Here is a 15,866-nt window from a genome sequence, read left to right as displayed (position 1 = left end):
CCTCATATGCCAACCTTTTCCTGGGGCTGTGGGAGAGAGACATCTTCATTTCAGACCCCATACCAGGCATTGAAAAGATAGAATATTGGTGGAGATATATAGATGACATTCTCCTTGTCTGGCAGGGTCCCATTAATGAACTCGATTAATTAATCACAAAACTCAATAAACAAGCTCAATATAAAACTCACTTCTACCATAGGGACTACACATACGGAATTCCTCGATGTCAGAATCACTAAAGATAATGATGGCTTTCTTTCCACAGACCTCTTCCGGAAAACCACATCTGCCAACACAATATTACACGCTAAATCAGGACACCCACACCATTTGGTCAACAACATTCCCACAGGACAGTATTTGAGAGCCAGACTTATATGTTCGCAAACATCGGACTTTGAGAAAAAAGCTGAAGACCTCAAGGTACGGTTCCAAGAAAGTGGGTACAATAATAATTGCCTAAATAAAGCGTATGAACGAGCAAAACAGAGTAACCGAGTCCATCTCTTACAGGAAAGAGGAAAAACTACCAACAAGAACCAAGACATAGTTACATAGTTAGTACGGTTGAAAAAAAAAAAAGACATACGTCCATCAAGTTCAACCAGGGAATTGAAGGGTAGGGGTGTGGCGAGATATTGGGGAAGGGATGGGATTTTATATTTCTTCATAAGCATTAATGTTATTTTGTTCAAGGAATGTATCTAATCCTGTTTTAAGCTGTTAATTTTTCCTGCTGTGACCAGTTCCTGAGGTAGACTGTTCCATAAGTTCACAGTTCTCATGGTAAAGAAGGGATGTCGCCCCTTGGAGACTAAACTTTGCCCCCTCGTCCTTTGGGGGGGGGGGGTTTAACCTGGAACAGTTTTTCTCCATATTTTTGTATGGGCCATTTATATACTTATATACATTTATCATATCCCCCCTTAGATGTCTCTTCTCAAGACTAAACAATTGTAACTCCTTATATCGTTCCTCATAGCTAAGATGTTCCATGCCCCATATTAGTTTAGTCGCGCGTCTCTGCACCCTCTCCAGCTCCACAGTGTCCCTTTTATGGACTGGTGGTGTCAATGGCACCCGGGATTCCCAGCCAGTCTCCCATTCCGGTACTTGCCGGGCCCTAAGCTGGGTAGCAGTCTGCGATCTGACGAGAGCAGGCGCGTTCAGCTAAGGATGGCCGTTGACACAGAGATTCATTACTACATACCATTCAAGGACTCAAGATATGAATAAAGTGATTGAAATACTGGCCGCTCCTGACTACGGATCAGGTACTCCTGAAATATCTCCCTAGGAACCCCTCTATGACTTTTAGGAGGTCCAAAAATTTGAAAGATTCTCTAGTCCAGTTACCACCAAGGTCCCAAACAGGCCCAACTTTTTGGGTCTAAAGGACCAAAATGGGGGACATTTACTTGTGGTCACTGTGTTGCATGTGCAAACATAGTAAAAAGTACTACCTTCGAAAATGCCAGCAATACTAAGACATACAAAATTACACACCATATTGACTGTGCAACGAAGGGTGTAGTCTACTATGCCAAATGCCCATGCAACAAAATCTATGTGGGTCTTACCACCCGCGAATTTCGCAGGAGGGTGAGGGAACATGTCCTAGACATCAGGGCGGGGAGAGATGGACCAGACCCCTTCCATCAAAAAACCTTAGTGAGACATTTTAAGGAGTACCACAATAGTGACTCTTCCCTTTTGCAGGTCCGGGGCATCAACAGAGTGTACATTGGTACACGAGGTGGTAACTGGAAAAACCTCTTAGCACAGAAAGAGTGCAAGTGGATAGAAACTCTTGGCACGAAAACTCCCACTGGTCTAAATGAGATCAACAGTTTTGCTTCTTTCTTGTAAGTATATATATTTTTTATTTCCTTCAGCCCCAGTTTATTGACGTCTATTCCTTCCCATTCTCCCTTCCCTCCCCTTCTTTCCTTTGCCCCCTCCGTTCCTCACCCCTGTTGCACTTCCCCCTTTTCACACTCCCTTCCTTAATTGTATTTACATGCAATGTATATAAATATATTTTCTCTTTTGTTGTTTTTCTGTCCACCACTTTTTTTTAGGGCTGCATGCGCATGCATGTGTACTCTCCTGTGCACATACATGTGCATGCAACACAACTTTTCTCCATCTTTTTTCTATCCTCTATACATTTTTGTTCTTTGATGTCCATGTCCATTGTCTGTTTACGGTATTACTTACTCTTATTTGTCTTTTGCAGATTTTTTCTATGTCTTCATGTGCTCCAATTAATCCATCCACTGGCTTCTTTTTTCTTCTCATCTTCACCAATTTGAACGTCTTACATTTTTATTATTTCTTATTATCTATCTATCCATCTAATGTAGGTATAAGGCAGCACACCAAGTAGTGTTCAAATAAAGTGCAGTTTAATGTCCCATATCCAGATACAATGTTTCGGCAGTATCACACAGCCTTTCTCAAGCATAACATTGTGTGTATCAGACTGACTATATATCAAGTCAGCAATCAAAGTGCAAAGCGATTACCATTAACACATAATTATCAAACATGAGTCAAAATTGCTCCAAAAAAAAATAAAAATAAAAAATGCTAAATATACATAATAAAGTGCCATACGTGGTATGAATGTAATAAGACCATTTAAGTGCATGTACATACTGCAAAGTGCCATATTTCATTAATTACAGTGCAGGTGTATACATTAAAAACATGATTGAGGGGGCGGGCTGTCATGACTCCCCATAATGTAGTAGCGACATTCAATATAATACATGAGTCTATGCCGCCGTAGCGACTTCCGGACGCCGAAAACACATGACTTGCGCGCGGCATTAGTGTCAGCTCGTGGCCTGTACTGCTGCGCACGCGCGTGCGTGCGTGCATGCCCCGGACATACTGCTGGGACTTGCGTGTTGCTAACGCGTGCGCAGACCGGGAACGAGTTCACATCACATGACCTTCAGATGCTGACACGCCGCTCACATGACACTAATGCCGCGCGCAAGTCATGTGTTTTCGGCGTCCGGAAGTCGCTACGGCGGCATAGACTCATGTATTTTCTATTGAATGTCGCTACTACATTATGGGGAGTCATGACAGCCCGCCCCCTCAATCATGTTATTAATGTATACATCTGCACTGTAATTAATGAAATATGGCACTTTGCAGTATGTACATGCACTTAAATGGTCTTATTACATTCATACCACGTATGGCACTTTATTATGTATATTTTGCATTTGTTTTGTTTTTTTAATTTTGGAGCAATTTTGACAATTATGTGTTAATTGTAATCGCTTTGCACTTTGATTGCTGACTTGATATATAGTTAGTATGATACCCACAATGTTATGCTTGAGAAAGGCATAACATGCCATCTGGATATGGGACATTAAACTGCACTTTATTTGAACACTACTTGGTGTGCTGCCTTATACCTACATTGGATACTTACCTGTACAGTCTGCGACTTTGTCTGTTGGAAACTTGGAAGCTTGCACCCACCTGCTGTGTGACTACTCCGGTTGTGCTGTCTCCGCATTCCTTGTGTATCTATTTTTTTTGTGTGTGTTTTGTTTGTTTGTTTTTTTTCATTATATTTCATCATGTTTTATCCATTCTTTGATGCATGACTAATATATACTTTCAATTTTATTATTATCTGCCTATCATTTTATGTTTGTTTCATTACTGTTCACTTTTATGTATGTGTCACCCTTGGCACTGGTGCATTGTCTGATGACAAGTACATATATGTATATTTCATATACATGTACGTGCGTCTCTTATTGTGCAGAACGCTGTATCTGAATGGGCCCCCCCCAATAATATATGCATGTATTTGGCACTATTATCTGTCTTCTCTGCATGTTTACATAAATTTTACTGTCATATTACCCTTGTTAGACTAGGTCATTCTGTACATGTTTTCCATCACTGTGTTATTATTTCTTTCACATACATTTGCACATGCCTCTCTCACTATATTTATTATTATTTTTCATCATCTGCGTTAGCATTCATTCATTCATTCACGTGCCCACCCGTCATTTAAATCATCATTACACCCTACAATCCCGCCCCTCTCCTTGCCCCCTCCCCCTTTTTTTTGCATCCTGTTATATATTTATTTTTTCCATGTAAATTTCTTCATTAGACATAGTATCCTGCATCATTCGTTTCCTGAAGCCCCTATTGTTTTCCCATCACGCCCTGTTGTCCACATCTCGTGCTCTTTCACATTTTATTACATTTCGTCAGCCATTTTGGTGTAGCCACCATTCTGTTTTGCCTCTTGTGCTCGATGGCTGCGTGCATGCGCAGTCGCTTCATTGTCGGCCATTTTGTTGCAGCCGCATCATATTCCTTTCCCATTGGCCGCAGGGCGATCTCTTGCTCGCGTCTCATGCAATATCCCCGCCGCCGGGATCGCGGGCGATGAGAGTGACGCTTCACATAAGTCCATACTCACCTGTACTCCATTTTCTCTTCCTCATTTCCACAGCCCCCTCATATATACTATGGCCATCCTAGTCCCCTCCACTCCTAGACAAAGCCGCTCCAGGTGAAACGAGTCGGAGTAGTGGTTGCGGGGCGTGGGTGAGTCCTGTATGTGTTTTATTGAGCCTATTTTTCTCTTTGTTGTTTGCTGCTAGATATTTCTTACCATTATTGCTGCTACTGCACTGGTCTCACACCCCCCCCCCCCTTTTTTCTGCTGCTACATGTGATCCAGTGTTTCACTTTGTGTATATATTTTTTTTCACACATTATCCATTTGTCACATTGGGTTATATATATTTTTTACCCTAATTTTTGCACTCTTTTTTGCTCATTGCACTAATTATGCAGTTTTGCACACGATTTTGCACTTTATCATTTATTCTTTCTTTTGTATCAGTGTTAAAAACTCTTAGTACTCTCATCTATACCCCCTTGCACTAGCACTTTATATTACAGCTTAGGCTCTATGCATTTACTTTTCCACACTGCATGTGATATTATTATAGACTTTTAGATATACAGGACTCTATATCCCAGCATCCCCATACTTTTCTGTACTTTCTAATATTTTTAGTATACATAATTTTTTATGCACACATGACTTAATTCTGTATATACTATTTTTATGTGTAATAAATAATATTTTTAACCATGAATTTTTAGTGTATTATACTTTTATTCTCATTTTATTGTATCTATATTTTTGGTTATCACATATTTTGGTCAGGTGTGTTTTTAGCACACCTTTAGATGATATTGCATTTTCGGTTCTTGTGAACCCCTCCCACCATCTATTTTCTAAGTGAGTCTGGGATTAGGAAAGGTTTTCGCTGTGTGTGTCTCTGGTCCAGGTCGTCACACAAAGTCACACAAGTCCAAAAATGAGCCAGAGTCACTATCTCATTGAAGTAAATGGGGTGCAGATTCGGCTGCCGTATTGCAAAGACATGGTGTGAATGCACCCTTACCGCAGTTGTCACCTAAATTGTTGCATAATACTAATATGGACAAATAATTTTTTTTTTTTTATAAGTAACAAAACTTACATCAAGTTCAAAGAAGAAATCCTGCTGTTTAGAGGCAATCTCATAATCTGCTCTCAGCGCCAAGTCATGTACCTTCAGACATTCTCCCAGATCCATTCTCTGCAGAGAAAAATAAACATAAAATACTACGAGTACAGCAAGTATTGATTTACAGTAGGTCTAGAAAATGATTACATAAAGATAGAAAAAAAGGCTACACGATCACTAGGCCTATTCTGTATAAATGGTAACATATTTTCATCTAAATATATGCAAACAGTGTGGACAGTTTATAATAGCTTTTCCTAAAGGGTTGTACAGTAAATATACTGTATGGTCGTAGTAGCAAATATTCAAACGAGACCTTTGAAGGCTTAAGTGGAGAAGGGTTCCATGTATGCATATATAACTCCGGTATCAGGGTGCTCTGTCTGCAACCAGCCGCTTTGGTTTCCCTGAAAGAGCATAGGGCCTACAGCCCAGGAAAGCCGACAGAGCCGCTTGCCTATTACTAGCCAGTGGGGGGCGCTGTGACGTCATGTCAGGTCCAGCCTGTCCCCGCTGACAGTGCTTCACGGAAATGGCCAGAGCTGTTGACATGACAAAACGTCCTCAAACCAGAGACTGAAGGAGCAGAGGAAGGTAACCAAGTTTTTATTATTTTATTAGACTGGCTGGGGGACACTTCTGTTAAAAAAGTTTTACACCAGACAACCCCCTTTAACCCCTTCCCGACCCAGGACGTACTGGAATGTCCTGGGTCCTTTCCCTTTTTATAACGTGGGGGACACAGTGTGACCCCACGTCATAGCGGGTCTGGCCCGGCACCTAGCAACGGCCGGGACCTGCGGTTAATAGCGTGCGGCACTGATCGCTGTGCCGCGCGCTATTAATTCTTTAGACGCGGCGTTCAAAGTTGATCGCCACGTCTAAAGTGAAAGCTAATAAGGTCCGCTAAAGTGAAATCTAAAAAATCTAATAAGTGTGGTATCCCGCGTGCGGAAATGTCCAAATAAAAATATATTGTTAATTAAACTGCACGGTCAATGGCATACGTTCAAAAAAAATTCCAAAGTCCAAAATAGCGCATTTTTGGTCACTTTTTATATCATGAAAAACAAAATTAATAAAAGGTGATCCAAAAAGTCCAGTCAATACAAAAATGGTACCGCTAAAAACATCAGATCACAGCGCAAAAAATGAGCCCTCATATCGCTCCGTACGTGGAAAAATTAAAGTTAGAAAAAAAAAAATATTACAATTTTAACCCCCTTAACGACCACGGACGTATATTTACGTCCGTGGCCGGCTCCAGCGATAAAACGTGCAGTGACCGCGTGTCATATCTGGTCGGTCCTGACATGTAACTGAAGCCGGAAACCAGAGCTAATAGCGCACGGCAGCGATCGCGGTGCTGCGCGCTATTAACCCTTTAAATGCAGCGTGCAACGTTGACCGCCGCGTCTAAAACAAAAGTAAAACCTTCCCGGCTGCTTAGTGGGGCTAATCGGGACCACCGCAGTGAAAATACGGTGTCCCAATCAGCTAGGATGTGAGCGGAGGGTCACTCACTTTCTTCCGGCGCGTTCGTGAGATTCAGGCTTGAGCAATCAACCGCCAATAACACTGATCAATGCAAAGCTATATGGCTTTGCAGTGAACAGTGCTGGCAATCAGTGTATGGAATGTTATAGCCCCCTATGGGAGCTATAACATTGCAAAAAAAAAAAGTGTGTAAAAAAAAAAATAGTAAGTTAATAAATGTGATTTAACCCTTTCCCTAATAAAAGTCGAAATCACCCACTTTTCCCATTAAAAAAAAGGGTGAATAAAACATATATATACACATATGTGGTATTGACGCGTGCGTAAATGTCCGAACTATAAAAAAATATCATTAATTAAACCGCACGGTCAATGGCGTACGCTCAAAAAAATCCCAAAGTCCAAAATAGCGTATTTTTGGTCACTTTTTATATCATGAAAAAGAAAGAGATTAAAATGTCCAATAAATACTAAAATGGTACAGATTAAAACTTTAGATCATGGCACAAACTGAGCCCTCATACCGCCCCGTATGCAGAAAAATAAAAAGTTATGGGGTCAGAAGATGACAATTTTAAATGTATACATTTTCCTGCATGAAGTTATGATTTTTTCCAGAAGTACGACAAAATCAAACCTATATAAGTAGGGTATCATTTTAATCGTATGGACCTACAGAATAAAGAGAAGGTGTAATTTTGACCGAAAAATGTACTGCGTAGAAACGGAAGCCCGCAAAAATTACAAAATGGCTTTTTTTTCCCTTCAATTTCATTGCACAATTAGTTTTGCCATAGATTTTTGGGTAAAATGACTGACGTCATTACAAAGTAGAATTGGTGGCGCAAAAAATAAGCCATCATGTGGATTTTTAGGTGCAAAATTTAAAAGTTTTGTTTTTTTCCTCCTTACTTTTTAAAAATCATAAGTGCAAAAACGGAAAAACCTGTGGTCCTTAAGGGGTTAAAAAAAAATTCCTGCATGTAGTTATGATTTTTTCCAGAAGTACGTCAAAATCAAACCTATATAAGTAGGACATCATTTTAATCGTATGGACCTACAGAATAAATAAGTTTTTTCTTCCATTTTGTCGCACAATGATTTTTTTTCCCATTTCGCCGTAGATTTTTGGGTAAAATGACTGATGTCATTACAAAGTAGAATTGGTGGCGCAAAAAATAAGCCATCATATGGATTTTTAGGAGGATAATTGAAAGTTATGATTTTTTTAAAGGTAAGGAGGAAAAAACGAAAGTAAAAACTGAAAAACCTCGGGTCATGAAGGGGTTAAGCCTGAATTTGCTTGTTCCTTTCGGTGCAGGAACATGTCACTATTTATGTTCTGTCTTTGAATAAACCTGTCATACTGGCTTGTTTAGCAGAGATGTAACAAATTGGCGGTTGCTGGAATTAAAATCAATTAACAAATTTTACATGAAAAAAAAATTAAATGAAAATTATGTCCAACTGAGCAGGAAATCAGTGGCGGGATCAGTCAATCACAGCCAGGATCTCACTGCAGCTACAGGGACCAGGATCACGCTGGACTCAGCATTAACCCCATAGATGCCGTGCTCAGTACTTTTCCCATCGGTGACCCAGTGATGCGATTGCGGGGTCCTGCTGGTCGCCATGGCAATAGTATGGCAGCCTGTGAGGTCCACAGATTAATAGCCACGGCCCAGAGTAAGGGAACGCTGTGTCCCTGCCCGGCTGCGCTTCTCCTGTGATGCAGAAGGCGCAATTAGCTTCGTGCATCATCTGCTCTGGCCAGGCCTGATAAGAAGAGGCCAGAGCAGCGCGGGACCTGGGACGGGAGACAAAGCTCTCAGGTAAAAATCTGTGTTCCCCACCTGTGACTCCAGTTGTTTTAGAACTATAGCAACCATCATGACCTGTCTGTGCATGATGGGAGGTGTAGTTTGCAACAGCTGGAAAGTCACAGTGGAGTCATTCATTGTGTGGGGGCACAGCGGAGTCATTCATTGTGGTGGGGGGGGGGGGGGGGGGGACAGTGGCATCATTCATTGTTTTAAGGGACACAGAGGTACAATTAGTCGGTACAAGGCACAGTGTTTATCGAAAATCTATTTGGGGGCAGTGTGTGGAAGTGATATTGCAGGGGAATAGCATGTGGCAGTAATATACCAGGGGCACAGTTTGTGGCAGTCATGGGTAGTGTGTGACAATTATATTCAGGGAGTACAGTGTGTGGCAGTATTATATTCAGGTGGTGCAGTGTGTGGCAGTATTATATTCAGGTGGTGCAGTGTGTGGCAGTAATATATTCAGGGGGTACAGTGTGTGGCAGTATCATATTCAGAGGGTACAGTGTGTGGCAGTATCATTCAGAGGGTACTGTGTGTGGCAGTAATATACCAGGGGCCCAGTGTGTGGCAATATCATATTCAGAGGGTACAGTGCGTGGCAGTATCATATTCAGAGGGTACAGTGTGTGGCAGTATTCAGGTCATACATCCTCCACATTTCAGTCGCTCATTTGTTATTTGCTATTGCTGCTTTCCCACTAAAACTCTGTATTATCACAAAAAAATTCCTGGTAACCTATACATAAATAGGTATTGCAACATTTGTAGATACTTTTAAAACATTTTTTCAAATTTTTTCTCACAAATATTTTTTATTTCAGCTTTGCAGTACATTTTATAGTAAAATGAACCATAACACTACAATTAATCCCATTTAAAAAAAAAAACAGGCCCTTACATGGATTTGTAGATGTAATGGCTCCTAGACGAGAAGAAAAATTGGTTGTCTTCAAATGATTAATGCAAACAGCTCAATAACAATCCTAATAGGATTTCATAGGAAACATTAGCATTTTTGTTATAAACATGTTATACTGGGGTATTATTTTCAACTTGTGATGGTAACATGGGATTTGCATATTTTTCTTATGTCTATATGAAGCCGTAAGATAAAAACAATATCACTTCCACTACATTACAGGGGATTTCAGACTTATTAAAAAAAATAAAGCTACTGGTAGTAATGGCCATAAAAAGTTAAGCTGTTCTCTGTTTAATCACTCACCGCTGAAGTACTGTTTTACTGTCAGCTTTTGTCAACATGACAGCATCAAATAAATGCCCCAATTCTGCAGCCAATCACTGATCTCCGCAGTATACAGAGCCATATTGTCGAGGCCAGCTATTAGCTGCAGTAGTTTCAGGCGTATATGAGCAAGTCATCACTGCAGTCATGTACATAAAGCCAGTGTATTGGGATGGTGGAATAGTAAAGTGTATTTGCCTATGATGCTTTTTTGACAAATGACTATCGTGCAGCTCTGTTCACACTTTCAAAAAGACATTCATGCTGGGTCTCACACTGGAGATGCGTGGTGTGAATATTGAGTAGGAAGCCACTTCTTCTATTGTATAGTTATATATGTTGGGGAATCAGGTATATAGGTGCCGAATTAGGAACAACCTAAGAATCGTAGAAAGTCAATGCGGCCAGTGACAGGCTGAGTGCAGAGTGACGATCCGTGCACACGGACAGGAGGACCGGACAGCTGTAGCAGCGTTACGTGGCATTGCAGGAAGGAAAGATTGTTTTTTTTTTTTTTGCAGCCCGGGCACAATGGACTCAAGTTAGTTGTCGGAAGACTACTCCTTTAACCCCTTAACGACCACGGACATAAATGTACGTCATGGTTTGGCGGTACTCCGCGCACCAGGACGTACATTTACGTCCTGTGTATCACCGCGAGCATAGGAGCGGTGCTCGCGTCATACACGGCAGGTTCCGGCTGCTTTCAGCAGTCAGGGTCCCACCATTAATGTCTGCCATTAACCCCTCAGATGTCGTGATCAGTACAGATCCCAGCATCTGCTGCAAAGCGCAAGTTAAAATGGATGATCGGATCGCCCGCAGCGCTGCCGCGACGATCCGATCATCTGTAATGGCGGACGAAGTTCCCCTCACCTGCCTTAGTCAGTCTCCTGCTCTGGTCTGAGATCGAGCAGAACAGAGCAGAAGATCACCGATAATACTGATCAGTGCTATGTCCTATGTATAGCACTGAACAGTATTAAATGATTGCTATAGATAGTCCCCCTTCGGGGAAATAAAAAGTGTAAATAATTTTTTTTTTAAAAAGTGAAAAAAAAAGTGAAAAATCCCCTCCCCCGATAAAAACTGTCAGTTTTTCCCATTGTACCCCCAAAAAGCGTAAATTTTTTTTTTAGAAACATTTGGTATCGCCGCGTGCGTAAACGTCTGAATTATCAAAATATAATGTTAATTATCCCGTACGGTGAACGGCGTAAACTTAAAAAAAAATAATCAAAAAATGCTGCTTTTTTTGTCCCATTTTAATCCCCAAAAAAATGAATAAAAAATTATCTTAAAGTTTTATATATGCAAATGTGGTATCGATAAAAATACAAATGACGGCACATACCGCCCTATATACGGAAAAATGAAAACGTTATAGGTGGTCAAAATAAGGCGATTTTAGATTACTGATTTTGTACAAAAAGTTTTTGATTTTTTTAAGTGGTACAGAAATATAAAAGTATCTAGCCATGGGTGTAATTTTAATCGTATTGACCCACAGAATAAAGAACACGTCATTTTTACCGTATAGTGTACAGTGTGAAAACAAAACCGTCCAAAATGTGCAAAATTGTGGTTTTCATTAAAATTCCCTCCTGGGTTTGCTGCACATTTTATGGTAAACTGAGAGGTTTCATTACAAACTACAATTGGTCACACAAAATACAAGCCCTTATATGGGTCAGTAGATGGAAAAATAAGAATTATGGATTTTAGAAGGAGAGGAGGAAAAGACAAAAACAAAAATAAAATTGGCCTCGTCCTTAAGGTTAAAATGGGCCTGGTCCTTAAGGCACACTTTAAATAAATAGGCAAGTAAAACTTATCTTAAAAGGGGTACTCCACTGCTCAGTGTTTGGATCAAACTGTTCCAAACGCTGGAGCTGGGAGCTTGTGATGTCATAGCCCACGTCCCCTCATGCAGTCATGCCTCGCCCCCTCAATGCAAGTCTATGGGAGGGGGTGTGATGGCTGTCACGCCCCTTCCCATAGACTTGCATTGAGGGGGTGGGGCATGACATAATGAAGGGGCGGGGCTAAGACATCACAAGCTCCTGGCGCCGGCTCCATCATTCGGAACATCTTGTTCCAAAAGCTGAGCAGCGGAGTACCCCTTTAAGTCCTTTCAATCGCTACATCTGAGGCAGAAAAATGGCTTTATTCTTCTAACACAATTTAAAGGTAAATTTTCTTAAATAATTTCCCGAATAATTGTAATTATAATTGTCTGGTATATGTGAAAAGATTAATGCTGAAACAGCTGTCTGTTATTGACATTCATTGATCAGAATATAAATTCATTAGCCTCGGTACAATTGATTAAAGGGGTATTCCACCGGAAAACACACACACCATATTTATCGGGGTATACCACGCAACGTTCTATAACACGCACCCTCATTTTACCAAGGATATTTGGGTAAAAAATGTTTTTTACACAAATATCCATGGTAAAATGAGGGTGCGTGTGTGCGCGTGTATACCCTGATACACCCCCAGGAAAGGCAGGGGGAGAGAGGCCGTCGCTGCCCGCTTCTCTCCCCCTGCCTTTCCTGGGGTCTAGAGCCCTGCTGCCGGCCCTTCTCTCCCCCTGGCTATCGGCGCCGCTGCCCGTTCTGTCCCCCTGACTATCGGTGCCGGCGCCGATAGCCAGGGGGAGAGAAGCGGCGCCGACAGCCACTGACGTCATGCGCCGCGCAGCGCATAGCAACGACGCCGGGGACGCACGCCGGAGGCCTGCAGCAGCGCGGACCCGACCCAGGTAATTATGCCACCGGGGATGGGGGGAGGCAATGGGTGCCGCTGCCCCTTCTCTCCCCCTGGCTGTCGGCGCCGCTTCTCTCCCCTGGCTATCGACGCCGGCAATGGGGCGCCGGCACCGATAGTCAGGGGGACAGAACGGGCAGCGGCGCCGAGAGCCAAGGGGAGAGAAGGGCTGGCAGCAGGGCTCTAGACCCCAGGAAAGGCAGGGGGAGAGAAGCGGGCAGCGACGGCCTCTCTCCCCCTGCCTTTCCTGGGGGTGTATCGGCAGATATAAAAATTTTAGCCTAAAATGCGTGTTATACGCCGATAAATACGGTATATTACTTTTTTTTTTTTTTTTTTTTATTAACTGATGCCAGAAAGTTAAACCAATTAGTAAATTACTTCTATTAAAAGAAATAAAATTAAAATCTTGATCTTTCCAGTACTTAGCTGCTGTATGATCCACAGGAAGTTCTTTTATTTTTGAATTCCCTTTTTGCCTGACCACAGTGCTCTCTGCTGCCACCTCTGTCCATTTCAGTAACTGTCCAGAGCAGGATAGGTTTTCTATGGGGATTTGCTCCTACTCTGGACAGTTCCTGAAATGGACAGAGATGTCAGCAGAGAGCACTGTGGTCAGGCAGAAAGGAAATTCCAAAAGAAAAGAACTTCCTGTGGATCCTACAGCAGCTGATAAGTACTGGAAGGATTAAAATTTTTTTAATAGAAGTGATTTACAAATCTGACTTTCTGGCACCAGTTGATTTAAAAAAATAAATAAATAAAAAGTTTTCCAGTGGAGTACCCCTTTAATGTAAATGATGCCTCAAGGGAGCTGTTGCTTGGGAACTATTTGGCTGCAACGACAGAGATACAAATTGATCTTTGTAGGATGACTTCATACCAGTAATTGTTCACTGAGGAGCTTAAAGGAGAACTCCAGAATAGGAAAATTATCTTCCGGCAGTACATACCTTCCTTCGCTCCCCCAGTGCCTCCGGTAACCCGCGATCCTCTTCCTGATTGCTGGTGGTCCTGACTCGGACGGCGATAGGCTGAGCATCAGTGTGAGAACACTTCAAGACACACAATTCTTCACTACACCTGCTACACCTACAGCTGCCGCAGGGGCCGAAAACGTCAGCCTATCGCAGGCCGTGTCAGGACTTCGCTGCGGCCGGCGATTGGCTGAGTGCAGCATGACTCCCGACCACCAGGAAGAGGATGGCGGCGGAGGCCGGAGTGGGTTACCAGAGGCTCCGGGGGAGCGAAGGAAGGTATGTACATCTTAATTTTTTTTACTGGCGGCAGTATGGACGATAATTTTCCTATTCCGGAGTTCTCCTTTAAAATGAATATATCATTTAAAAGGGGACTTTTATAAGGAGTTGCATAATAAATCCAAGACAAGTTTACATACCGTTCCAGAGAGTATATCATGGGGACAGCAATTGAGCAGATGGCTTTTGCACACTCTGTCGTCACTAAACTTGACCCGTTGTCTTGTTGAATCACCTGAAAAAGACGACCAAAAATCTCATTAGTAATCCACAAGTCTGAATTATGGACCATAACATCAGCCTAATCTGACACTACATACTAAAATGTCTGAAATGGCATCAGGTTTTTCTTTTGTTTGTTTTTTTAAGGAGGGAATCGACCCTAAACTGCTTTAGAAATATTCCTATAAGTCCTATGTAATAATATTGTTCTTTCAATCCGTTTGCAGGTTCTGAAAAATAATCGATGGTCATTTTGAATAAGATGCACAAAAAAATAAAAAACTTAGTAATGCAAAGTTAAAGCACAAGTGCATAGGCCGAGGGCTCGGGATGTCATTCATTGTACAGAACAGATGGAAACAAACCAAGATGAAGGAAACTAATGTTCTGTTACGTAACTATGGGACAGTTGTAGCAAATGACAAAGCACTAGAAAACACTGCATTGTGGACTATATCTTTTCTACTCCTAAAGCAGACAAATCAGGTAAAATGGCTTAGGCCCTGTTCACATTTGCACTGGAAGTTCCATAAGCAGCAGCTGTCAAAATTATACTAACAATCTTAGACAAAAAAGCACTGCAAGCAGAGCTAATTTGTCTAGTAAAAATGCCAAACGCCAAGACAGAAACCCAAAGGACCCCATTGTATTCAGTATAGGGGCCTGTTGGGTGCCATGTCTCAGTAATAACAGTTATTTTTATCTATCTGCTTCTATGATAAAATAGAACAGAAATAAAAGTTTACCTGTCATTTAAAAAACAAACATTAAACATTTCTATAAGACATGTCAAAAAGTTTTGATCAATCAGGGTCTCAGTGCTGAGACCCCCCACTGATCAGGATAGTGAGCTGGCAGAAGCACACAGTAGTCCTTCTCTGGATGGCTCCATTATAAGCCTACGGGGCGGTCCACAGAAGTTAAATGACGATTCCTGCAGGCGAGTTCTACTGGCACGCTTCTCCCTGGTCATTCTCCTGACCAGTGGGGGTCTCAACACTAAGACCCTGACTGATCAAAACTTTCAACAGGTCAGAAGTTTTTTTTGTTTGTTAAATGACATGTACACTTTACCGTGCATGTGAACAAGCCCTTAGCTAGTCTATTCTAGTTGTTTAACAAATGTGTTAAATCAAAAGCCCTTACTTAATACCAGCAGGTAAAGTTACATTAGAAGGCAGGAGTAATACAAACCTGAGGAGTACTTACACTAGCCAAGACCCAGGAATACTCTTAGTGTGTAACATTTTACCAACATTACCCTTCTTGTGCTCTGTGGACTGGCAAAACTTTTCATGATGTGACCAGCTGGTGCCCAACACAGATTTTCCTACGTTTTTGCTTTTTACTTTTCCTTTGATGCAGATAATTAAAAAAGCAAAATGGCAACATCCAAATGGAATAAACTATTTTCTGGTTAGGATCCTGGCAATTTCTCACCACTGGAATGTGTGCG

At 41.7% G+C, this 15,866-nt stretch overlaps 1 protein-coding gene and 1 pseudogene across 3 annotated transcripts in view; both read right to left on the bottom strand.

The window, feature by feature from the left end:
• The window catches only part of LUC7L2 (LUC7 like 2, pre-mRNA splicing factor), a 46,767-nt gene that overhangs the window by 14,578 nt on the left and 16,323 nt on the right, over positions 1 to 15,866 (bottom strand). For all 3 annotated transcript variants that reach the window (XM_056523766.1, XM_056523767.1, XM_056523768.1), the window contains 2 exons: positions 14,329 to 14,423; positions 5,556 to 5,654 (listed from right to left, as the gene is read on the bottom strand). In XM_056523766.1, the coding sequence (XP_056379741.1) occupies positions 5,556 to 5,654; positions 14,329 to 14,423 (194 nt within the window). The remainder of the gene's footprint in view (positions 1 to 5,555; positions 5,655 to 14,328; positions 14,424 to 15,866) is intronic.
• Positions 1,072 to 1,191, bottom strand: LOC130277806 (5S ribosomal RNA; annotated as a pseudogene).

This window comes from Hyla sarda, chromosome 6 (genome assembly GCF_029499605.1).
Source record: "Hyla sarda isolate aHylSar1 chromosome 6, aHylSar1.hap1, whole genome shotgun sequence".
NCBI lineage: Eukaryota > Metazoa > Chordata > Amphibia > Anura > Hylidae > Hyla > Hyla sarda.
This window is presented reverse-complemented; position numbering and strand designations above follow the sequence as displayed.